The sequence below is a fragment of the Helicoverpa zea genome, chromosome 18, assembly GCF_022581195.2.
Source record: "Helicoverpa zea isolate HzStark_Cry1AcR chromosome 18, ilHelZeax1.1, whole genome shotgun sequence".
NCBI lineage: Eukaryota > Metazoa > Arthropoda > Insecta > Lepidoptera > Noctuidae > Helicoverpa > Helicoverpa zea.
The window spans coordinates 5,800,481-5,823,282 of record NC_061469.1 but is presented as its reverse complement, the minus strand read 5'-3'; the positions used below and the strand labels follow the sequence as shown (position 1 = coordinate 5,823,282).

Genomic DNA, 22,802 nt, shown 5'->3' with positions numbered 1-22,802 from the left:
TACGTCGTTAATAAATGCGGGAAATTTTGCAGACGACCGCTATTACACAACCATTTGTGTTTCCGACGTTCCTACCTTTATTTTTACGTCTCAATTTACTAAGTACGATGCTTGCGTTTATGTAAGAAACCGCCATTTTGAAAGTATTGAAAATGGAATGTTGAAACAAATGAAGGATACATTTTTGTATGAAGAAAACCATAAAAGAATGGTAACATATAGGGAGCATGAACCAATGAATACACATATATAGTGGACGAAAGAAATAGGATTTTTTTATTTATAATTTTGAAAAGGATATTCCAAGAAAAAAATACCCGCAGTACAAGAATAACTATGATATTTTCAGTGACAAATCGTGTTTTTTACACAGGACAAAAGAGGTGAACTTTTCACTTCCGACGCTTCGTTCGTCATCACTCGGCGAACTTCGTGACGTAGTAAGCGTCAGCAGCCTTGGGAGTGACGTGCTAACCCCCCCGGTGCCCACGCAACTGCGATCCAACTCATTCAGTAAGTAACCCTATGTTATTTACCTGTAGTAAATAACTTTGATTTTACTTAAGTGTATTGCTTATGAGGTATCCTTCTCATTTATTACGTAACTTTACTTCAGGGAGTTGTAAATAAACCGCGCCTACACGTCTCGTTCGATTAGATGACATCATTATTGTTTTGTTTATTTTTTGTATACTGTTTGTGTGTACATGCTGGTGGTTGAAATTAGCAAAATTATTGTGAAAGGACGGAATAAAGTTGTGTACCTAATGGGTATTTCTCAATAATTGCTTTAGTTAAATTTATTTCAAGCTGTTGTATGAAGTAGGTCTAAAATATAGACGAAGAATCAATAGTGATTTTTGGAAATTTCTCTCTGAGAATTGGGACGTCTACTTAGAAATATTATATTATCTAGTATTGCTCGTCAGTACCTTTATGCCTATTTTCGGTGTGTGTGAATGGGTTAGTTTGGGACCTTTACTAACGAGTTCAAAAAGGCTTTTTGGGTCTGTTATCAAAGTTAGTCAGGCATAAAGCATCATTAGGCACTGTATACATAATTATGTTGAACTTTCACTGTTTGAAGTTTTGTGTGAAAATATTATTTATGATTTACTATTCTATATTTTTTAGTGTACATGTCACACAATGGTACACTAAATTTAAGAATCCTTGAAATATACTGTATATATTATAATTTCAACATCTACCTACGTAGGTATACACACCAAGCCGCACTTAATCAAATTACGAGTTCGGGATTTCAGGAAATGTCACGTCAGATACACGTATGTTCCAACAAACCTCGTAGCTTTGGAAACCTGTAACCAGTTTGTTCTGTACCTACAGTTAATCTGGTTACCTACATATTAGGTCAGCTGTCGTAATGGATATTACGCGTTAATGTAAACAGGCTTTAAAATGGGACATTTTATTTTTAGGATTAACGAGACTTTAAATATCACATTGTTGACTCTGTTGGCACGCCGTATGTTTCAAAATTGTAAATATTTTTTTAGGCTTTGGCCCTGTTGTGACCATCTATATTTGAATATTGCGTTATTGTATTAACATACCTAAATCAAAAAAAAATATACAAAGAATTCATAAATCTGCAACTTCTTAATTCTTTTCGGTTTATTCAAATTACCTCTATAACAATGACTTTAAAAGGGTAATGTTTTGGAAAAACATGAATACGAAATTAAAACTCAGTAAGAAAGTAAATAAATCAAAACAGTAGGTTGCGGTAAGAAAACTTTTCATTGTGGTGAAATACAAAGTCAGATAATAAATACAATTTGAATTTCTAACTCTAGAATTGCAGATTTAAGATTTTGCAATGACAAGCAAAGTTGTTTCATTATTACATAAATCGTTAGTTAGTAAATTAGCTTTGTAGTACCTTTGTGAATAATATTTTTATAAAAGAAAAGCAAATAGCAGTATTAACATAAAAAAGATAAGTCAACTTGCAAAATGTTAAACAGATATTCTCCAAGCCAATTACACCCACATCAAATTAAATCGTTATGCGAAGGGAATTATTTATTGACCAACCCGAGTATGCACCGGTGTTGGTAAAAGAATATTGATTTATAGTTACTTAATGAAATACCTACCTACTTCATGAAAGTTAAAAAGTAGACATTTAAAAAGTCTAAAATAAAACAAGGCATATAAAAGTATAATAATTCAGAAGAGTCGGTTCATCGGTTTAAGAGCTATGTTGCCACAGACACACATTCACAAATAATTTATAGCATTCCTCTTTTTGCGTCAGGGTTCAACCCTCGTAAGGTCCGGGTATATATTCTACATAGACTTTTATTTAAATTATCATAATTATACCAATATTCTGATAGGTCATGCAAACTATCCCAGATTTAAAAGAGATCATATTTAATGGTAACAGATGTGTATTTCCCAAGTATGTTTATTATTGTTTATCGTGTTCTGAATTTTGCGGGTTTATTTTAGAGCACTAGGCTTTGTCGTAAAATTACAATGCTATTGGGATCCGTAGCTGCGAGCCATACGTTGTTATTAATCTGCATTGGAAATTCATATTAGTTCGACGGCGGTAGTGTTTTGTTTGTATTTTGCAATGGAATGGATGTGACCTAATCAATACTAGCACAAAATAACAGAGGTCTACATTTCTGAGAATGTATAATTGGTCATTGATTTTTGCATATTTGATTTGATTTAATAAATACCGACCAAAATTCGGTCAGATTAGACGTGCTCTTCACATGATACAATTGTAGTACTAATATAAATAGGTACCTTATTAAGTTCTAAAATCACCATAGCACTTTCTTTAATGCTAATAAGCAGGTAATTGTCTTACTGATAATGTACTTATAGTAAGACCTATGTCAGTTGAAGGCGTAGGCACCAGATAAAAATAATTCTTATGTTCATTGTTCAGTCTTATTAAGAAAACTGGAACTCGCTTACATATGTATTAAGTTGAACCCTTACTTTCGTACGGTTTCGTAAGACAGCGCTAAACGAAGCCTTTGGGAAATTTTCGGAAAGCTGTTACAGTCTCATTTGCATTAAGTTCGTGCGCTTTTACTCTGGCATTTTATTTCTTTGTGGTCTTAGACATATTTACTTATTTGGGTTGGTTTTCTATAACTAAATATACTGGCTTCCAACAGTTATTTCTCGTGAATAAAAGAAAGCTATGTAGCTGGTTTGTTTCTTTGCTTGAACACGCTAATCACAGAAACTTTCTTATTTAATGTGTCGTACCCACAGGACACGGTTGAAACCGCGGGCACAAACTAGTTTTAATTAAATACAGTTCTGGGAACCCAATAAGTTTGAAGAACAGGATGCTGTTGATGTTTGTAGTTCATCATCCAGTGTATTTACTAGTCGAAACTGCAAAGGTCATATTGTCGTGAGGTAAAGCTTTCTCTCATGACCTTTTGGTCATGTGGTGTAGTTGCATATGCTTCCAAAACTCCCTGTGGTTTTCATAACAGAGTATTTTGTGCGGTGTAACGGATTTATAACCATTAATAATAGAAGTAGCAAACGTATAAACAAACTGATAAATGTTCTAGTTTAGTAGTGAAATTCTTGATCTAGAAAAAAAGCCGTACTGATGCTTTATTCATACTGATTTGACAGTCTTTGATGCTAGGGTAAAGACAAGAATTGACATCAACAAGCGTGTATCGACTTTTCCTGGTCCTATAATACATTAAAATAATTATAGAACCATTTATAAAAATGTCCCTTCCCCAACAATTTAAAGGAATCACAATTTGATCAAAGTGAAGCCTCTAAAAGTTGACTCCGCTCGAAAGTACTGAAGTTAACGCTAGACGGTTTCCAAGACCTCGTACAATGTTTGCACGCAATTTTACAGCTACGTATAAACACGAATACACGGAAAACTTCTTAACCTTTTTAATGGCCACAAACTGGAGTTGAGAAACAGCCCGTTTTAGAAGAGGACTCGTTTTCTTGAGTTGGTATTAGCACATTAAACTTATTATGACTGGCACGTGTTAAGTTATTGTGGTGTTTATTCTCTTTAGTAAGCTGTGGTCTAAAGTCTTAAGGATTTTGAAGGTATGAATGAAACGTTCCTTGTTGAACTGACTTATCTAGCATACACAATTTTATGTCACAGAGAAGGAAAAAAAAAAGAATAAAATTGGTTCAGAAGTACAGAACTGATTTTCTTTATGGTGACGATTTCTGTCAACCAAATGCTGTGTGCTGTATGTATGTACAAGCTTCGTAGCGTGACTTGACAGCAAGTTTTCATTTTCCATTGTCATAATAAATGCTATGCTGTTGTAAATTAAACGTTCCTTTTGTTCCAATAAAAGAATAGCCGTAGAATGAATGAACGATTTGTACCGATTGCGGATACCATTGAAGGGATACTGTGTGTGTGCTGACAATGGAAATGTAGCCTCTATTGTTCTCTAATAATTATGTATTGTTTTACCCTATCTTTCCGGCAAAGTTGTCAATTAAGACTAAGAATATTCTAGTACGCTAATACAAAGTAAATCTTTTCTTAATTAACACTTGTCGAGATTTTACCAGGATTTTATTTTATGAAATTCTTGAATAATCCCAGTAGAAATATTATCCTTGAATTTATTTATGACAAGACAAACTCGGCGGTGGGCTATGCTAATTTAAGGCTTAGGTTGTTTATTTTAATTTTGAAGATAATATTTTAGTACTAGCTTTAACTTTTGTCTTTAACGGCGATTTGTTTCTATGCATAATATTTCACGAAATTCGCTACTTCAAGTCAGGCAACTTATTTTTATTTTGATACAGTTATGAAAGCCTAAATAACTTTAAGCCTGTTTATCTGAATAATTATCCAAAATAACCATTATCTACGATAATTATTTTATGTTCGGAATTACCTAATAATAGCTGATATCGGGCCTGTTCCCAACAAATGCGTCGAACTGTGATCAAATCGATTTATCTTAACAAGAGATTAGGGTTGTTAAGTCCCTTTTGTTTCTTGTTGAGCTTAATTCCTTGTTATCTCAACTAGGGTACGTATTAACCTATCTATTATTACATGGCATGTCTATAAATTATCCTACATTTGGCTAAGTCGCCTCTTAATGTTGAAATAGGATTTCACGTGTAAGCCATACTTTGAATTATCAACGCGTCTAATCATGTTTGTTTGTGAAATATATAATTTGTGCTTGCATCATTTACATTATTGAATACACCATTCATCACAATTGCTATGAAAAAATCAATAGGTGTCAAGTTGTGCTTGTATATTTGAAATTGCGGTTTCACTCGTGTCCCGTGGGAACTACTACCCGTATCGGTATAAAATATAGTTATGTTGCTTAGGAAGAGCAGTCAAATTATTCTTCAAATTGGTTCAAGAGTTTCGGAGCCTTTATGATAGAAACAAACAAGCGAAAAAATGTTTCCTCTTTATTATATAGGTCTAGATTAAACAAACTAAAAAAAAACAACATTATTAAAATATAATATCACATACGACGCCCACAATACTTTCCTTTGTAACTTGAAAATGTGTGAAAAATATCGCGGTTCCATTGGCCTGCCAAATAACAACATAAATCGTGACCCTCCACTTATTTCTCAGTGTTAACACGCTTACCCTAAGGGTCTTGCTGTGAAAAATTACTGAAAACCTTGAACATTCGTCTTGAACACAATCTGTTTGAAAAATAAGACAAACATAAGTTCATTTGAACTAATAAAGAGATTATCTACCAATATACTAGCATACTGTACCTTACTTAGATACTAGCGTACGCGTAGGTACTTTTGGACGACCAAAACCTTGGAAATATGGTAACTATTTGCCATGTAGTATTCTACTAAATATTGTTAGTTTTGCCATATAAATATTGTTTGTTCTATTAAGTAAAACACATAATACGCGTAGAATATTTTGATAGTAAATACTAAATCAAGCTGAACATTTTACGCCTCGTGTTTTACAGTTGTACGCTTATGAAGAAAATGTATTCTTTTCAGAAGCAATTTTATGTTAGTTTCATGCCAGAAAGCGTTTTACAAATTGATGTAAATTTCTTTGTTATACCAAAAGACATAAATAACGCCGATGAGCTTGAAATATTCTTCGATTTATGACGAGGAAAATTGGAGCTGAAAATGTTACGTATTTTTTGAGAACTGAAAAGATAGATTCTTTAATGGATGGATTTCGGACTTTATGTTCAATTTGAAGATTTAAATTGAAATACTAACGTACCTACAATATTTATAGTAAAATCTACCTATGTTTAAGTATTTCGTCATTGTCTCAAGGATGGTAATAATTTCATTTCGTGATTTTATAGTCCTGCTCATAATTCTTTGAATGAAAATGTCACGCGATAAGTTTCAGTACCTTTCAGTAACAATTTTACAAACAAACAGTTTAAAGGTTGCACGGTATGATACTAATTAGCTACCCACGCTTCATTAAACAATGAAATCTGCTCCAATTTTTTTTTATTATAACCAATTCATTATTTATTCTTAGTTTGTTGATTTTCTGTCACATTATTATTATAAATCTCACTGTTATGAACAGGATAAAAATAGTTTAGGTAAAACATATGGGTGGTTATGCTTTATTTTCTTTCCTGTAAGCATTTGATAGATTTATTGCCTATAATTAGAAACATATAACGTGGCGCTTTTTAAAAAATGCTGATAAAAAGATTATTTATCGAGGTTTTTCTTCTAATTAATTATTCATTACGATGCAAAACTTAACATAAATTAGTATGTAGATAAGGTCCAAATATTAAGTTTTATTTAACTATAATAAAATATTGCCATTAAAAACTTTTTAAGATAATCTGACAGCATAAAGTCAGTCATGTCTCAGAGATAATATTAAGCCACAAAGCAACGTGACAGGTGCCTATCATGGAATTTAGAAAGATAAAATTTAAAAAGAAAAAGCTAAATTCTGATACCTAAAATAATATCGTATAGTTGAAACAATTCAGTTTGTATTCACCGCTAAAAGCTTATCTTTCGTTCCATCAAATACTGTTAAGCCTTCTGTATGAGTATGAGTATATTTTACAAGTAAGATCTAAAACAAATGTGGCATTAGAAAATGAGAAGAGGAAGTCTATGTCCTGATAAAACCAACCAAAATTACAAAATTGAAAGAATTACAAAACATACATAGGTTTTAAAGATCGACTTTACAACTCTTGTAAATTGTATTCACAAAGAGAAGATACTGAATTAAAATATCACTTTCGAAACCCACACACAATACAATACAAACTGAAGACTTACAAATGAAATATCATTCAGCGGTATTAATAACTGTAATCGATCCCAAGCATGAATGTGCTATTTTCAAATAGGTACCTCCGAATGCTCCATTCTCTTTCCAAGTTATATTTAGGGAACCATCTAACTCAGTCGAGATGTATTGAATGGCCTTCAAATGGTATGAAAATTGAAGGCCAATCATCGATCATTCGAGTCTAATCCAGTTTCCTTTTTTAAACTTTGTCTGTTGACTTTAAATAGTAATTTGATTAAAGTGGATATTGAAGGGGAAATTGTAACAGTTGTATGAAATATCTGATTAATGCATTCCCTTTTACACTATAAACTAGTATTTAGTTATTCATTATGAAATTAATATTATATTACACTCATATAGTTAAACACTTGCCCTCTAAACTGTTTGACTGTGGGGTATTTGAAACCTCTTTCTAATTTTAGTAGTTTCATGTAGTTTCTTGTTCAACGGTAAGCGGAGTAAGATAATGTTGAAAATTATACGTTCTGATTGCACACAGACATGGTTTCACTTCATAGCGTGTTTGAGTGTACTTCTACTGCGTTTTAGATTGTATGAAAATTTGCAAACGGCGCCGGTACGATTGTGAGGATAATTAGTTCTGTAATTTACTCCATTGTGTGCTTATAAATAAAACGTAGATTGTAGAAAATAAGGGCGGTGTAACAGTTAAAAATGTGAAACAGTGAGTGTGCCTTATCTTACTTAAAACTTGAATTATATAATCAGTGTTAGGTATACCTAACTTTGAGAACTATTGATATGTAGCCATCTTTGATGTGATCGGAAATGTTTGAATTCTTATTCTTCTTAATTCGTAGGTAAAAACTTCCGCAACAAAACAACTTCACTCTATTTTATTAAGAGACCATTATTCTACTATTGTTAACCTTTAAATCCCATTTATATTTCCTTCATAAGACAGCTTGCAGTTTCTGCAGGCGACGTGTGAACATGATATGAAATTACGCTTCGTTCCGTGGTCATCCTCCTATTATATTCTACCGTCATTCGTATTGCAGGCGTTCTATTACTGCTTGCTTTGTTATGCTCTCCTGGTACCGTGCTCACCACGTCACGGTTAATTAGTTCTTGCTAAATAGTGTGCAGTTATAAATAAAACGTAATTGTAGAAGATAAAAGTGTTAATAAAAAAAATGTGGAACAGTGAGTGTACCTTATCTTGACTAAAACTTGAATTACCTTACGTAACCTAACTTTGTTCATCGTCAATATTTCGGGGATGTTCGAGAATAAACTGATTTCATTGAACATAGGTATCTATTGTATTCCTAGGTAATAAAAACATCCGTAAAAATAACATTCATTCAATTTTATTAAGAAACCGTTGTTCCTGCACTATTGTTAACCGATAAACGTAAGTCCTGTGGTCATCTTACTATTATATTCTGCCGTCATTTGTATTGCAGGCGTTCTATTACTGCTTGCTTTGTTATGCTCTCCTAGTACCCGTATTCCGTGCTCACTACGTCACGGTTAATTAGTTCTTGCTAACGTTATAATGTGCAGTTAGTGTTAACGTGTGCACGTTACGAGGATTTCAACCCGATTTACTATGAAAACTGTAATATGAAGCTTCGTACTGTGAAGCTTGGTAAATATTTCGAGCACAGCGTGTTTGAATTAAGTCGAGCAAAATTTTGTTAACATGCTAAAAGTAAACTTCTGTTAATATTTCACAGTTAATTACCCAGTTTATTGTAGATTGTCAGACAATCTTCCTAAATAAAAAAACGTTCGAAACATAACTGAAGTGTTTTTTGTACTAGCCAACAGTTTACCAACGACTGAGCTGAAGATCGTATTACTGAAAATCAAGTGTCTGCTCTGAAATCTGAAAGAGCTTTTAATCGTCAGATGTAACCCAATGATTCGGAAATTTGATTTTACTGTACCAACAGAGTGAACTCTGATGTTTTCTTTTATAAAAACTTTATTTGCTGAAGTCGAGTGCGTTTGCGCTCGTACTGCCTGAAGGCTGAAGTATGTGTGCCCTGAACGCCAATTCATTTAACTTAAAATAAATGTATGGATTTAGTTTAGATCTTATCTTTATTTATAATTAATGAATGATATATTCTATAGGTAAAATAAATCATCAATATAAGTGACTTGAATTGGTCGATTGATTATAGGCATTAACAATAAGCCCCACAAGCGTTAAATCAACGTTAATCCTCCTTATACACCTAGGGACGTGAATTTGTAACTTATATATAACACGGAGGTTAATGATTTTGTTGATAGAAAATTCAGCACATCCCGATAAATCTTAGGTTTCCACTTGAAATAAAATTTCTTATCATTTCAAATATTGAACAGTTCGTAACGATCAATCAGCTTTTTCTTACAGAAGTATTTTAATGGGCGTTCATAATTTAATTTAAACAAAAAAAACACATTTTACGCCCGTACTCTTAAGGGTAAATAACACCTACTTAGGAGGCTTTTAATCATGAAGATTGCTCTACACTACCCTTTTATTAGTATGTATTGTACCTACTGCCTACCTATGATTGGCCTACTTATAAATAAAAGCCCTTTTCCAATAGGCAATGAGGCCTAGCAATCTCCTTATTAGCTAGTTCACGTGTAAGTCAATTTCAATCAGATACATAATCTAAGGACTTATGGTACATTGGTTGCTTGATAATGTATGTTCATGATAAAGGTGCCCTTTATATCACCTTAATCAAATTAATGTACGTATTGAGTAACTCTGCTAACTGAAATACTGATAATGTAATATTGTATGATATGTTATTCCATCGTGATTGCTTTTTGAGTGGTAATACGTACAGGAATTATTTGATATTGAAAGGTGTTCGATTTCCCATGGTAACACTAGATAATAAAAAATGAGTGATTCACATGCATTAAATATAATTATTATGTAAGTGATTTTATGCTAATGGAAGATTATTATGCTTTAGAGGTATAATTTGCTTTTTTATTTGACTTTGAAAAGGTGGCGAACATTTTTAACGGACATTCCATCTGTATGTTATTGTGTAACTATATTTATGTATTCGATATTACTATAAAATCGGGTAAAAATAACAAACTAATGTAGTTTGTATGCTGCGCCGTCATGCAACGTAATATATTTCATACTGGGCGTTAACGATACCATTAAATAAAAAGGCTTTAGCCTGGGTAGAACAATCCTTGCATAAAAATGGTACCTATGAAATGAATTAAAAGCTGGAAAAAATATCTAAATAGTACCTGATTATTGCGTGACTGATTATGATAAATATTAAAATATAACGTACTTTATTTTAATGGTATTAAAATATTAGTTAACTTGTATGTAGCATCATCAAGAAACAGGATACTTGTTAATAAACATGAATTACAACTACACTTGTAGCTTCTCAAAAGTGAAATTATGTTAATATAGAGTATAACATTTCAGTAGTTTCAAAGGTAAAATTATGTTGCTTTCGTATGTTTTTGAACATTTTGTAATGTGTGCTATTAATACCTGTACGCAAAACTACGCACTTCCTTCACGAATTATGTTGAAAACGCAAATAACGTAAAAAATGTTTATTAATTAACAAAGGAAGATGTTCATGAATAGTGGTACTTCCTGGTACAATACCTACTGCCTATATTTAGCGTAGTGAGAAATAAAAACAATGATAGCAATTACGCACTTATTCTAGGAATTAAAATTGAATGAGCTTTCACGTGTTTCAGTCCAAACTGCTTTTGTTTGATTAATTAAGCCCAACCACGAATCATAACTATTTTAGTGAGTAACGCTTTGTCATTATTTAGGTGAATAACCGCCACACCATTTATTTTGTATGCTTACTTCTTGTGTATGTTAAAATATTATGGTTTGCATGAGGACCGTTCATTGGATTGTGAATATAGTTTGGCAGTCGGTTTTAAATTGATGAACATAATTTTACGTACCTAGGTGTAATGTGAGAAAAGGGACCGTAATTTGCTTAATTGACAAAGAAGTTCCAAAATACACCACCATCATCATCTTCCGAGCCTTTTCCCAACTATGTTGGGGTCGGCTTCCAGTCTAACCGGATTCAGTTGATAACAGGGTTTTACTGTCACTACTCATACTCGAGAGATTGGCTCTTCGCCCACTAGGCCACCACGACTTCCAAAAATATACCATTCATCCGAAATTTTCTGATAAAATTTTGACTGCTGTTAATCCGAAGATGGAAAAACTCATTAATAACCAAAAACAGAATAAAACAGTTCCCCGTATTCGATGATGAAAGCTCGGCAGCAACGTGGAAACCACATTTTTGTGCGAAAATAGAAATAAGGAAAACGATAACAGATATTATATCTATGTCGTTTCATCCTGAATAATGGTGTGCACGTGCTTTTCCAATCCAACGCGTTACCTTTTAGCAATTGTGCTGCCAGAAACGTATTAAACATCAAAAGATATTGCTGATGATGTGTTGTGAAACAAAATAATCATTATGGGGTGACAAAAAAGTTATTAATACTTGTACGTTCATGTTACAATTCTTCCTCTAGAATAGGATATGTATTAATAAGAAAATCGGTTACGTAACTAAAGTATTAGTATGCTATGATATAAACATAAGGGATATACAAAAATATAAAGCGTTCAGGCGTAATACATAATGTTTTGAAATTAAGACATGGAAAATTTAAGAAACCAATGACGACTCGAGGGGCAAACCAATATAATAATTACTCCGGGTAGATTTACAATGCAATCAAGTCCAGTCTACAGAATGAGGAATCTCCTCTCAATTATTACACCACTGTTATCATACTAACAGTGTCCTAACAACCACTTCTCATAGCTTGCTAAGTCCGTCGTTCGTATACACAAGTCAAACCAATCTCAGAACTAGTTCTAACATGTACCATCCTAACACTAACAAATTAGTTATGTCACTCGACCCTCGGTAACTCGATGACGAACAATGTGCATACATGGGAAGATTGATTGCCCCTGAAACTGGAAAGAGGTCGTGAAATAGAGAAAAATGAAGATCATCTTTTCATACGTAGGCGGGTAAAGGATAGTAATGGCGCACTTAAAGGGAGGTACCTATCTATTATAGTGAGTGTTCTCACAAACTTTTTCATGGAATATTATGTAAAAAAATACAGAAAAAGGAACTTGTTTGCGTTGGAGAAACTTGCACTGTCGTAATAAAAGCTTAAAGCCATAAATAACATTTTAAAATTAAATTCAAGAGTTATATTTAAAAATACAAAATGTATTTTGTGTAGATTTAAATTTCGCGGTGTTATACCTGTATTACCTTGATAAATGTTTGCTTCTAAAAATATAACAAAAGTAAAGTTAATCTCAAAAGTCGCTGTAAGACTGATGTTTCAATTTGTTGAGTTGCAGATTTATTATATGTTGTGCCCAACAAACCAGAAAATACCTAGTCTCACGGTGTAATGACATTATTTATAACTTAAAGTAGGTCGGAGTTTGCTTGGAAGATCACATTACTGACAGATGAAAAAGTAAATGAACTAAAATGTGTGTTTTTACATCGCTTTTGATGTTTTACAAAATAAAGGACAGTGCCTTGTAGATAAATTGTATATTTTCACTAATTGTCCAAAGTATATTATGAGGTATTTAGCGCTGATAAAAAAGCAGTCTCCGAGATTAGGCTTATTACACACTCACCAAGATACGTCGACTATCGTGCTCCAACTATTTCAAATGTTTTCACTTTAAAATGGAATTTATGAACTTCGTGATAGTGCAAACTAATAAGAACTATGACACATTAATTACAGCCTACGTGCTCAACCAACTTTTAATACATTTTCCAACTTCATGGAGCAAATAATTGATCTAATCAGTTAGAAAAAGTTTTTATTGCAGTTGTTTTTTTATCACCGCTTACAAAGTAGACGTTGGGTTAATCCCTTTTTGTCTTTTCGCTTTGTTTTTATAGCTGCAGAATTTTCTGCCGCGGCCATAAGATTGTGTTTTTCTCAGTAGTTGGTTATCTAGGTATTTGCATTTTTCTTTTTTAACTTTCTGCAGGATTCGCTTTTGTTTTGCGGTAAAATTTTATTGTGGAAATGTTTTCTTGCATATAAAATTAAGGTAAGTACGTAACAAGGTTGTGGTTATACCATGAAGTTTGTTTTTCCGATTTTAAGGAACGAATAACATCTAGTTAGATTATTGATCTATCTAAATGTTTTTGTAAAAATATATTTTGTAAAATTTAATTAAGTTTAAAATTACTTATTTCGTATAAAATAATTTAGGCATCCAGATTAATCAATTTCAACCTAAAATTAACCTTAGGTACCCTTGAAAGATTAATTCTAATACCTGCTCAACCCGTGCCTAAAATAGACGAAAATAACTGAGGTTTCTGACTGGTTTAATTAAAACAATCAACACGGTCGTATCCTTACACCGTCCTATTCCACCATCACCATCACTACACCAAGAAAAGTGATGTCCACAGTATCAACACTAGGAACAAGCATAAACTGTGCGTACCCATTCACAGGCTTCACAAGGTACATGGAACATTTATGGGGCTTGGTATTCGATTTTATAATAAACTTCCTCAGTCGTTTTTAGAATTGCCTTTTGATAAATTTAAAGTGCAGGTCAAATCTATTCTGTCGAAGAAAGCTTATTATACAGTTAATGACTACATAAACGATAAAAATAGTTGGTCCTCATGTTAAACACTGGACAGCTTCAAAAGTTATCATTATAAGTTGATGTGACTTATATTATTTTATACGTGACATTTTTTTTTTTTATTTATACTGACAAATTACCATCATCGTTCTGTTTTTACGATGAGTTGTTTCTTAACTGTTTCCTTGTCGTGTAGCTGCAAGTCGTCATGCTCCCTTTGACGGTATTGCTTGTGGTAGCGTCGGTGGTCGGGTTGCCTCCCTCCCTCAAAAATGTGCGAGGAGGGCGATGGCTGATCGTCGCGTTATGCTCGTGAACGGGTGCTGCTTGTGGTACCAGGTCGTCTTGCTGACTACATATTTGTACACCCGTAATATACCTAATATACATGACTTTTGGTTTGAACGGTAGTCCTAGTTCACCGTTTTCATTGTTTATGTTGTTATTTATTTTTATTTTTTTCATAAAAACTGTTTGACATGTCGGTGGGTACGCCCTAAACTATATCTATCTTCACTGAATGGAGGCATTATATTTTTTATATTTTTCACTCTTTTTTTATTAAATTTCTTTTGTAACTGCTTGAGTAATAGGTATGGGTAAGGTGTGTGCTAGCCAACATGATTAAGTATTTAAATTGATTTTATATACAAATTTATGTATACAATGTTGTATAGTGATATTTAAATATTTGTATACGGTTCTTCAAACCATTCAGACAGAATTGTGTTGCTGGGGAGTTTGTTCCACCACTTCTTCTTCCCAGCAAAAACACGTAGGAAGTGGTGAAGGGCGGGCGTTTTGGGGGCTGTCTTTTGTTTTGACGTTCGAAAAGTGCTGATTTTCAGCCTACTTTGAATAAATGACTTTTGATTTTGATTTTGATTTATTTAAATAACATGTTTGATCCACCAACATTTGAGTCTAGTGAGTCTCACTGTATGAGAAAAAAAAAATAATAATATTAAACACTGAAGAATCTGTGAATACGACGTAGATGATGATGCCATGAAGTTTACATATAGTCTGCTGTAGCATAAAACAATCGATTGCTTGATATAAAATCATCGCCCATCTCACAAGATATAGTAAATTGTGGTTTTTTTTTTCTACATACTTCAATTCTGATGTGGTACTTCTTCTTTATGTTCCGTTCCCAAGTTGTTTGGGGTCAATATGCCTACCATTCCTCTCTGTCAGACGTCGCACTCACATCTAGTCAGGCAATCAATCCATCTTTTTTTTGGTCTGCCCCATGCTCACTATCCATCCATATTCATATTTAACACACTCTTTGTGTCTGTTTTGCGTGTTATGTGTTTTACACAACCGTTGGTATATAAATATTAAATACTCACTCAATGATAAACCACAATACACACAATACGAATTTGGGTTGCGGTTTCAGAAAAAACATTGTTATGCGGAATATTGACGATATTATTATTATCTCCACATAATAGACTGTAAATTTCTGGTACTGTCTGTCACCCGCGGCTTCACTTACGTCCCGAGGTAACCACTTCCCGCCCCTGGTAAAATATAAAGTATACATGTCCTTTCTCAGGCTGTAGACTATCTTTCGACCAATCATTTTAATCGGTAATGTAATTAAGCGAATGGGTGACAGATATATTTATAAAATAAATAATTATAGCGCTTTTGCATTTATAATATTAGTAGAGAGAGTCAATATATTTATTTTGTTCAAAAGTACGGGTATTGAAAGGCTGGTAAAACATTAACATTACTGTTTATTTATTGGGAGGATTATTATCATAAGTGTCCAATGTAAGCGTATGTACATACCACAATTAATAATAAATGACAATTGATGGAAAATCGAATATCAGATGGACATGTTATTTCGTATGCTTATTTTGTCGAAGCTGTAATTACTTATGATTTAGTAGGTCGGATCAAGCGGGTAGGATTAAGTGGGTGTGTGAGGATCAGTCCACACTAAAACGAAATGGGTGACACTCACACTATCGCTCTGTGATACCTACTGGGACCTAGAGAGATTAAAAAAGAGCCTGTCATGAACGATTAGCTGTACCATTTTCTGATAAATAATATAAGTTTTTAAAGTATATATAAGTGATTTTATTTCCAAGGACACTTATTCTTCAAGGAAAGTGCTATTTTAATAATAATATAATTCGCAACCATTGCACAGACATGAATAAGATCTATTTCAAAATCCCTTAGGTATACCTACTATAAACTATAAATGTTTATATATTTTTCTCAACTAGGTTCTTCGTGCTAACCCGCTAACCCCGATTGTTCTCACGACCACCTGTGCTGCGGAAAATAGTCACTTGAGGATTATGCTAAGGCCGGCTCTCCGATACAGTTTGCTATCTTAGAAAGTTCACTTCATATCTCTTTATCGTGTGAATAGATCCTTATGTTAGTTTTAGACCTATCATATCGGTAGTCTATCAGGTAGATATAAGACATTTACCTTATATGGATAAGAAAGTTGACATTTTGGACTTTCTTTACATATTCCTGCATTACAATAATATTAACACAACAGGACGTATTATTATTACAAAAACACACTATCATTTCAATCGCAAATGACAAAGCGTCGATACGATTATACGAAATACCGATAATAAATATGTTTATAAACAGAAATTGTTTTAAACGTTGTTAATTAATGAAATACCAACACTCGTGAATAAAATGGGTCAGAGGTAAATTCTCAATACACGTATGATTGAGTTTGAGCCCGACAGCGGATTGCGTTTAAATTAACTGTCAAAACTATTGAATATTGACGTCCATTCAACCGAATATACTTCAATCCCTTAACCTACGTACCTATAACATACTATAGGTTCTACATATGCATTGCTTTTAGTAGTACTAGGTTCTATATTCTGTACCTACTAGGTTCTGTTCTAATACGAGACCTTGTTGCCCACATCTGTGCTCGCCATCTTTTGTCATTTCTTGAATGAAAATATCCTTTCTTTGAACATGTGTTAAATCTTGTAGCTATATTGTAGATTTGCTCACGTCACGAAAAATGCTTTATAACTTCATAAAATGGTTTATTTTATAGCACCCGAGAAAATCAAATTTAGTACCCAGTCACTTCAGAAGGTTTCAAGCCAGCATTCTTGTGTTCTGAAGCAGATTTTCTTATCTCGAACTTACCATGTTTAACTTGCAAAGATTATTTTGTAAATAAACACAAACTTCCATGGCTTAGCGTCCCTTTTAATTCAAACAAACGGTTTGTGGGTTGAAACGGTCTTTTGTTTCAAATGTCATCAAACACCCAACTGTAAGAATCCTTATTTTGAAAGAAATTTCGTCTGTAAATAAGCTCTTGATGGTATCAAAGAGTTTTCTTTGTGAAGGGATTTCTCGAAATAAGTTTAAATAGAACGGTTTTCCTGGTAAACAAAGTTATCAAAGATACTTCACTATTTATCTTGTTCAGTGTTTTGTGTATCAAAGTAAGGTTTATTTAAATTACATTTAGGTCCTGTAAATGAAACCTTCAATGAACTAATTTATGATGATTTTATTCAGTACCTAATGTTAGTGGAACTACTGAATTTGATTCACAAAGTGTACCTACAATAAATTCATTATAACGCAGTTCAATGAACCTATCATTTTTAATAAAAACTTATTGCGATACAAAACACTGAAGAAGACAAAAAAATTAATAAAGAAAACCCTTTGATACCTTCAAAAACTCGTTTTAAATTACTACATTTCTTTTGATACAAGAATAAACTATAAAACAAAAGACAGCTATACGTACAGTCAACTTCAGGTCAGTGGTAATAGTTTTATAGGAAAATCGTACTTATTACTATTGAGTTAAGGTGCATGTCAGTTACCACTAATGTGCAGTTTCCTGTACTCGACAAATGATTTTTTTTGTGGATTACAATAAGCGACTGATCTTTCACTACTTCATATAAATTATGTCCAACGTCTAATCGAAAAACAAAAGATGGATCGCTTACTGCATTCCGCAGTTTATCAAAACAGATTCAGCCAGTATTGATATATTATGTTTCAAACTAGTTACGTATTCACAGAATTGTAATACCGCGTTTGATGTTAATGAGACTTGTCACGTCATCAACTATGATTATGTAGTTTACTGACTAATCCATTATAGTATTATTAATTGTTTGTTAGTTTATAAAGGACCCGTGTTAGATAACTGTCTCGTATGATGGATTTGAGTTAATAGGTACATAAATGAAAAATATTTTTGTGAACCTAGAATTTTAGACTTTTTTGTTTTTAGAAATACTATGAAATTCTCATCCATCATACTTTTATTTTATAGTTCTAAATAAAAGTAATATGTGGTATAAAAAACCTAATGCAATATAGTGCCATCGCCTGATGATAAAGGATAAAATATTGGATATTTTACTATCAATAGTAAAAACCTTATATACAAAGGAAAATAGCACGAATCAGCAAAACAATGTGGTAAGTTTCTCGTTACAAATTATTGTTCTAATTAGTACATACAAATATTATATGAAGTCATCTAATTAACAACTAAGTGTGTTCGGAACAATAATTAATTGTCCTTTGTCATTTAATACGAGCCGTCGGCTCACAAAGAACATTAACAATTGATGATGTTAATGTATTTCCAGACATACACCTTACGTTACTCTAGAGATAATTCCACGGAGTAGAGAAAGATGAGTGGAGTTGCTATAATGCAGGTAGGTCAGGCGCCTTCATCTAGGTCAAATTCGTATGGTGGGCGTGAAAAAAAGGATAAGTTACTTGTGAACTAACGAGGCGTTCGGGTTCTTTGAGACCTCTGTCAACGATTTTAGGTATTACAATAAATTTACGGATCCAAAGAAGGCGCATAAGGCCGAAAACAGTTACGTACCTCGTCCCCTGCTCACCCGCATTTGCCGCTCTGCTTTCTTAGGCGATTTTCCGTTATGGCACCTCCGCTAGTAATTTTGTTCTCCATGGAATATCCACACATTTCACTTTCACTTGCCTTTGTTTTTTATTATATACCTTCTGACTACTGTATATTTTAACTTCTGTTATACGTCCAAATAGACATTTAATTTACGGTACGATATATTATAGTAGTTCCCTCAGGGCAATAAGTAATTCATATATTCCAAATTAATTCACGTTTTTTACTTCTATTTTTGGGATTGACAGCGGTTTTATTCAATAAACTAATGTTTTTCAACTTTTACTCATTTATATCTTAATTCACAATTTCTGATAAAACTTTTTTAGGGTTCCGTGCCCAAAGGGTAAAACGGGACCCTATAGTTTTCGCTCCTCTGTCCGTCCGTCCGTCTGTCACCAGGCTGTATCTCATGAACGGTGTTAGAGAGTTGAAATTTTCGCAGATGATGTATTTCTATTGCCGCTATAACAACAAATACTGAAAACTAAAATAAAATAAATATTTAGGGGGGCCCTGTATATGACAAAAATGTTTTGTTTTTGCTCATTTTAAATAATGGTACGGAACCCTTCGTGCGCGAGTCCGATTCGCACTTGACCGGTTTTATATATTGATCTCACGGGTATAGACACTAATCTTTGTTTCCAAGAAGATGACGTCAAAAAGATTGAATAGTTTCACGTGCCTTTTCCTAAGAATAGCCTTCCCCTAAGAGTTATTTTAGTAAATTCTCGTTTTACGTCTTGTATTTATTTTACTGATATAAAGTGGCTGCCAATGTTTTATTAGAAACTGATATTTTCTGTTATTTCTTAAAAGAAACAGATGTAGGAATAAATAAGAAATTTAAAAATGAAATTGTTATTGATGTTTGTGAATAAATGATTCAAAAAATATCTTTTGAGTGTTTGTGACAAAGGTACTAAAAGGTTTTTTTTTGTTATTTGAATGATCACCAAACTGATTTAGCCGTGTTATCCATATTATATGTATTGACTAAGTAAAAGTTGCATTGCAAAAAAACTTTAGCAGTTTTTACAATACAATTTGTTTTCATTCAACTTTAAAAGACTGTGACTTTATTTAAATGTTCAGACTTTTATGAGTCTGATTTTGTACATCAAAGTGGTTCTCTCATAAATAAATTATATCAAGAGCTTTGAACTAAACAATTGTATTATAATGAAGAAAATACTTGTTGGAATAGAGCGTTTTAGATCTAAATATAAAATGATTCTTTTGTTGACCTTTTGTTATACAGAATAAGGTTGAGTAAAAGTACTTCCATTACGCGTAAACCATTCAAAATTGTTATTCGAACAATATAAACGACGTGTTCAATATACTGACAATGTTATTCTAGATTGCTTTTCTAGAAGCGACATTGTAAACGGTACGCTCTCAGAAAAATCGTAGTCGTGCTACGCCGTAGCTGCGGCTACGTGACAAGACTGCTACGAAAATTCGTAGGCGCGGAGATAAAATCTTTATTCCGCTCTTACTATGTTTAAGTTGACTGCCATTCATATGTTTTTAATGCTTTACTACGGCACATCGTAGAATTTTATAACCGTGTTAAAAAACGTGTATCAAAATCCCAAAATAACCAACTTCAAAGCTCTTCCGTCAAATTAACACGTTGACTATAAATCGAAAAATTAATAATCGGAACTCGTCAAAATTATGTGGAAGTTTCATAATTAAAAACAATTATGGTTCGTTGTAAATTGACTCAGGGTATAATTAAAATGGAAACATGTAAATGAAGGTATGAAGAGAATTAAAGTATATTAATGTGGGTGTTACATTACGGGCCGAGTTAGAATTTTTGCGATAAATTCTATACATTCGTTTATTTTTAATTAGAATTTATATTTAAGTTAAACCCTATTTAGGTTTGAAGTTTGAATAAATAATATCTTTCAAATTATTTCGGTCCCTTTATTCAATAGACTCAGTTAATTGAATACTCATTCACTGTTTGTAACTTTTCATCAAATTGTAATTACTTTTTGTATGACCCTTTTAAAATGTGTATCAGTTTTCAGTCTAAATAATGAACTATTCTATAACAGGTTTCAATTTCTATTAATTGGAATACAATTTTTAACATTATAATTAATGTAAAGTTTATTCAATTAGTTATCTGATTGAAACATAGGTAATAAATGAAATAATTCCTTTAGATTATTCCAGAAAATGATACTGCGAAAGTGATTTTTGACGCCAACCTACTTTCCATTTCTACTACATTGACATATAGAATTTTCTTATAAAGTAACCGACACTAATACCGAGGTTACGGGTTCTACCGTCAATCCTTTAAGTCGAAATAAACCGCAATAAGCAACCTCATCTTATATTCCCTCTTGGATCTGCGGACGATCTAACTATTTGAATCGCAAACTTAATTATAAGGACACGTGTGTTCTAGGAAAGATCTAGAACATACACGTATGAAAATTTTATTTACAGATCGCCATCTACATATAGTATTCATAGTATTCATTCATCACAATTTAAAACACCATATTTCAAAGTTAACATTAATATTGGTATCATTAAACATCCTTGGCAGTCGTTACGCGTAGTCACAAGCCAGTAAGACTGACACCAGTCTAACCAAGGGGTATCGGGTTGCCCGGGTAACTAGGTTGAGGAAGTCAGATAGGCAGTCGCTCCTTGTAAAGCACTGGTACTCAGCTGAATCCGGTTAGACTGGAAGCCGACCCCAACATACTTGGAAAAAGGGGATTAAAATGCTTATCGTTAATAATAATTGGTATCTGATTGAAACAAAATATTAATAAACTTAAGATTTTCTTAGGACTGAGCAAATAAAACACAATATATTACAATATCATTAAATTAGACAATTTGTATCGCAAACTTAATTATAAAATCACACTTGTATGTTCTAGATTTTTCCTAGAACACACGTGTGATTTTAAGCTGAGAATTATATTTGCAGATCACCACCTACGTATTTTTACCTGTAGCATATCTGCATCAGATTACTTCAGAAGAATCGTGTTTTAATAACTTCTCTGTCCCATGAGTCATATGTGATCCCACCAAAAACATTAAATGTAAAAAAAAGCCAATCCTCTACGCAATTCTTCCACCGTAAAAAGTTTTGAGATCGCATAGAAGCCAAGTCCTGTTCAACTTTATTTGTAATAATAAATCAATATTTTGTGACTATATCAATAGTTTTGTTCACATTACAATAATATTGACTTGGCCATGAGCACAATAAACTACAAATATAATACAGCATATCTTGGAGAGGTGAAAGTGAATCATGAAGTTTAATATCACAGAATTAAATACTTTTAGTTTTTTCAATTGTTACTAAATGACCGACAGTCAGTATCATCCAAAATCATGAACTGCACATTTACTATGGCGCATGTTTGGTCCATGGTGATCTCAAATTCCAATCAGTCCAATCGTAAAATCATGTCCATATAGAATGTATAAATTCAATGGTATTCACACATTATTTCAGGGAGCGACTATTAACTTGTGCTCATGGCCAAGACAATATTATTGTAATGTGAACAAAACTATTGATATAGTCACAAAATATTGATTTATTATTACAAATAAAGTTGAACAGGACTTGGCTTCTATGCGATCTCAAAACTTTTTACGGTGGAAGAATTGCGTAGAGGATTGGCTTTTTTTTACATTTAATGTTTTTGGTGGGATCTAATTTATTTTTTGTAGGTCTCCTTCTTCTCTAAGTATATAACAAATTAAATTAACTTACATGCAACTAACTAAATATATAACAAACTAAATATGTGGACCTAAAGTAGCACGTAAACAACATTTTT

At 32.8% G+C, this 22,802-nt stretch overlaps 1 protein-coding gene across 2 annotated transcripts in view; it reads left to right on the top strand.

Moving 5' to 3' along the window:
* LOC124638999 (synaptotagmin-15-like) overlaps nucleotides 1-22,802 on the top strand; it is an 83,718-nt gene that overhangs the window by 40,095 nt on the left and 20,821 nt on the right. For both annotated transcript variants that reach the window (XM_047176206.1, XM_047176207.1), the window contains one exon: nucleotides 374-513. In XM_047176206.1, coding sequence (XP_047032162.1) covers nucleotides 374-513 — 140 coding nt within the window. The remainder of the gene's footprint in view (nucleotides 1-373; nucleotides 514-22,802) is intronic.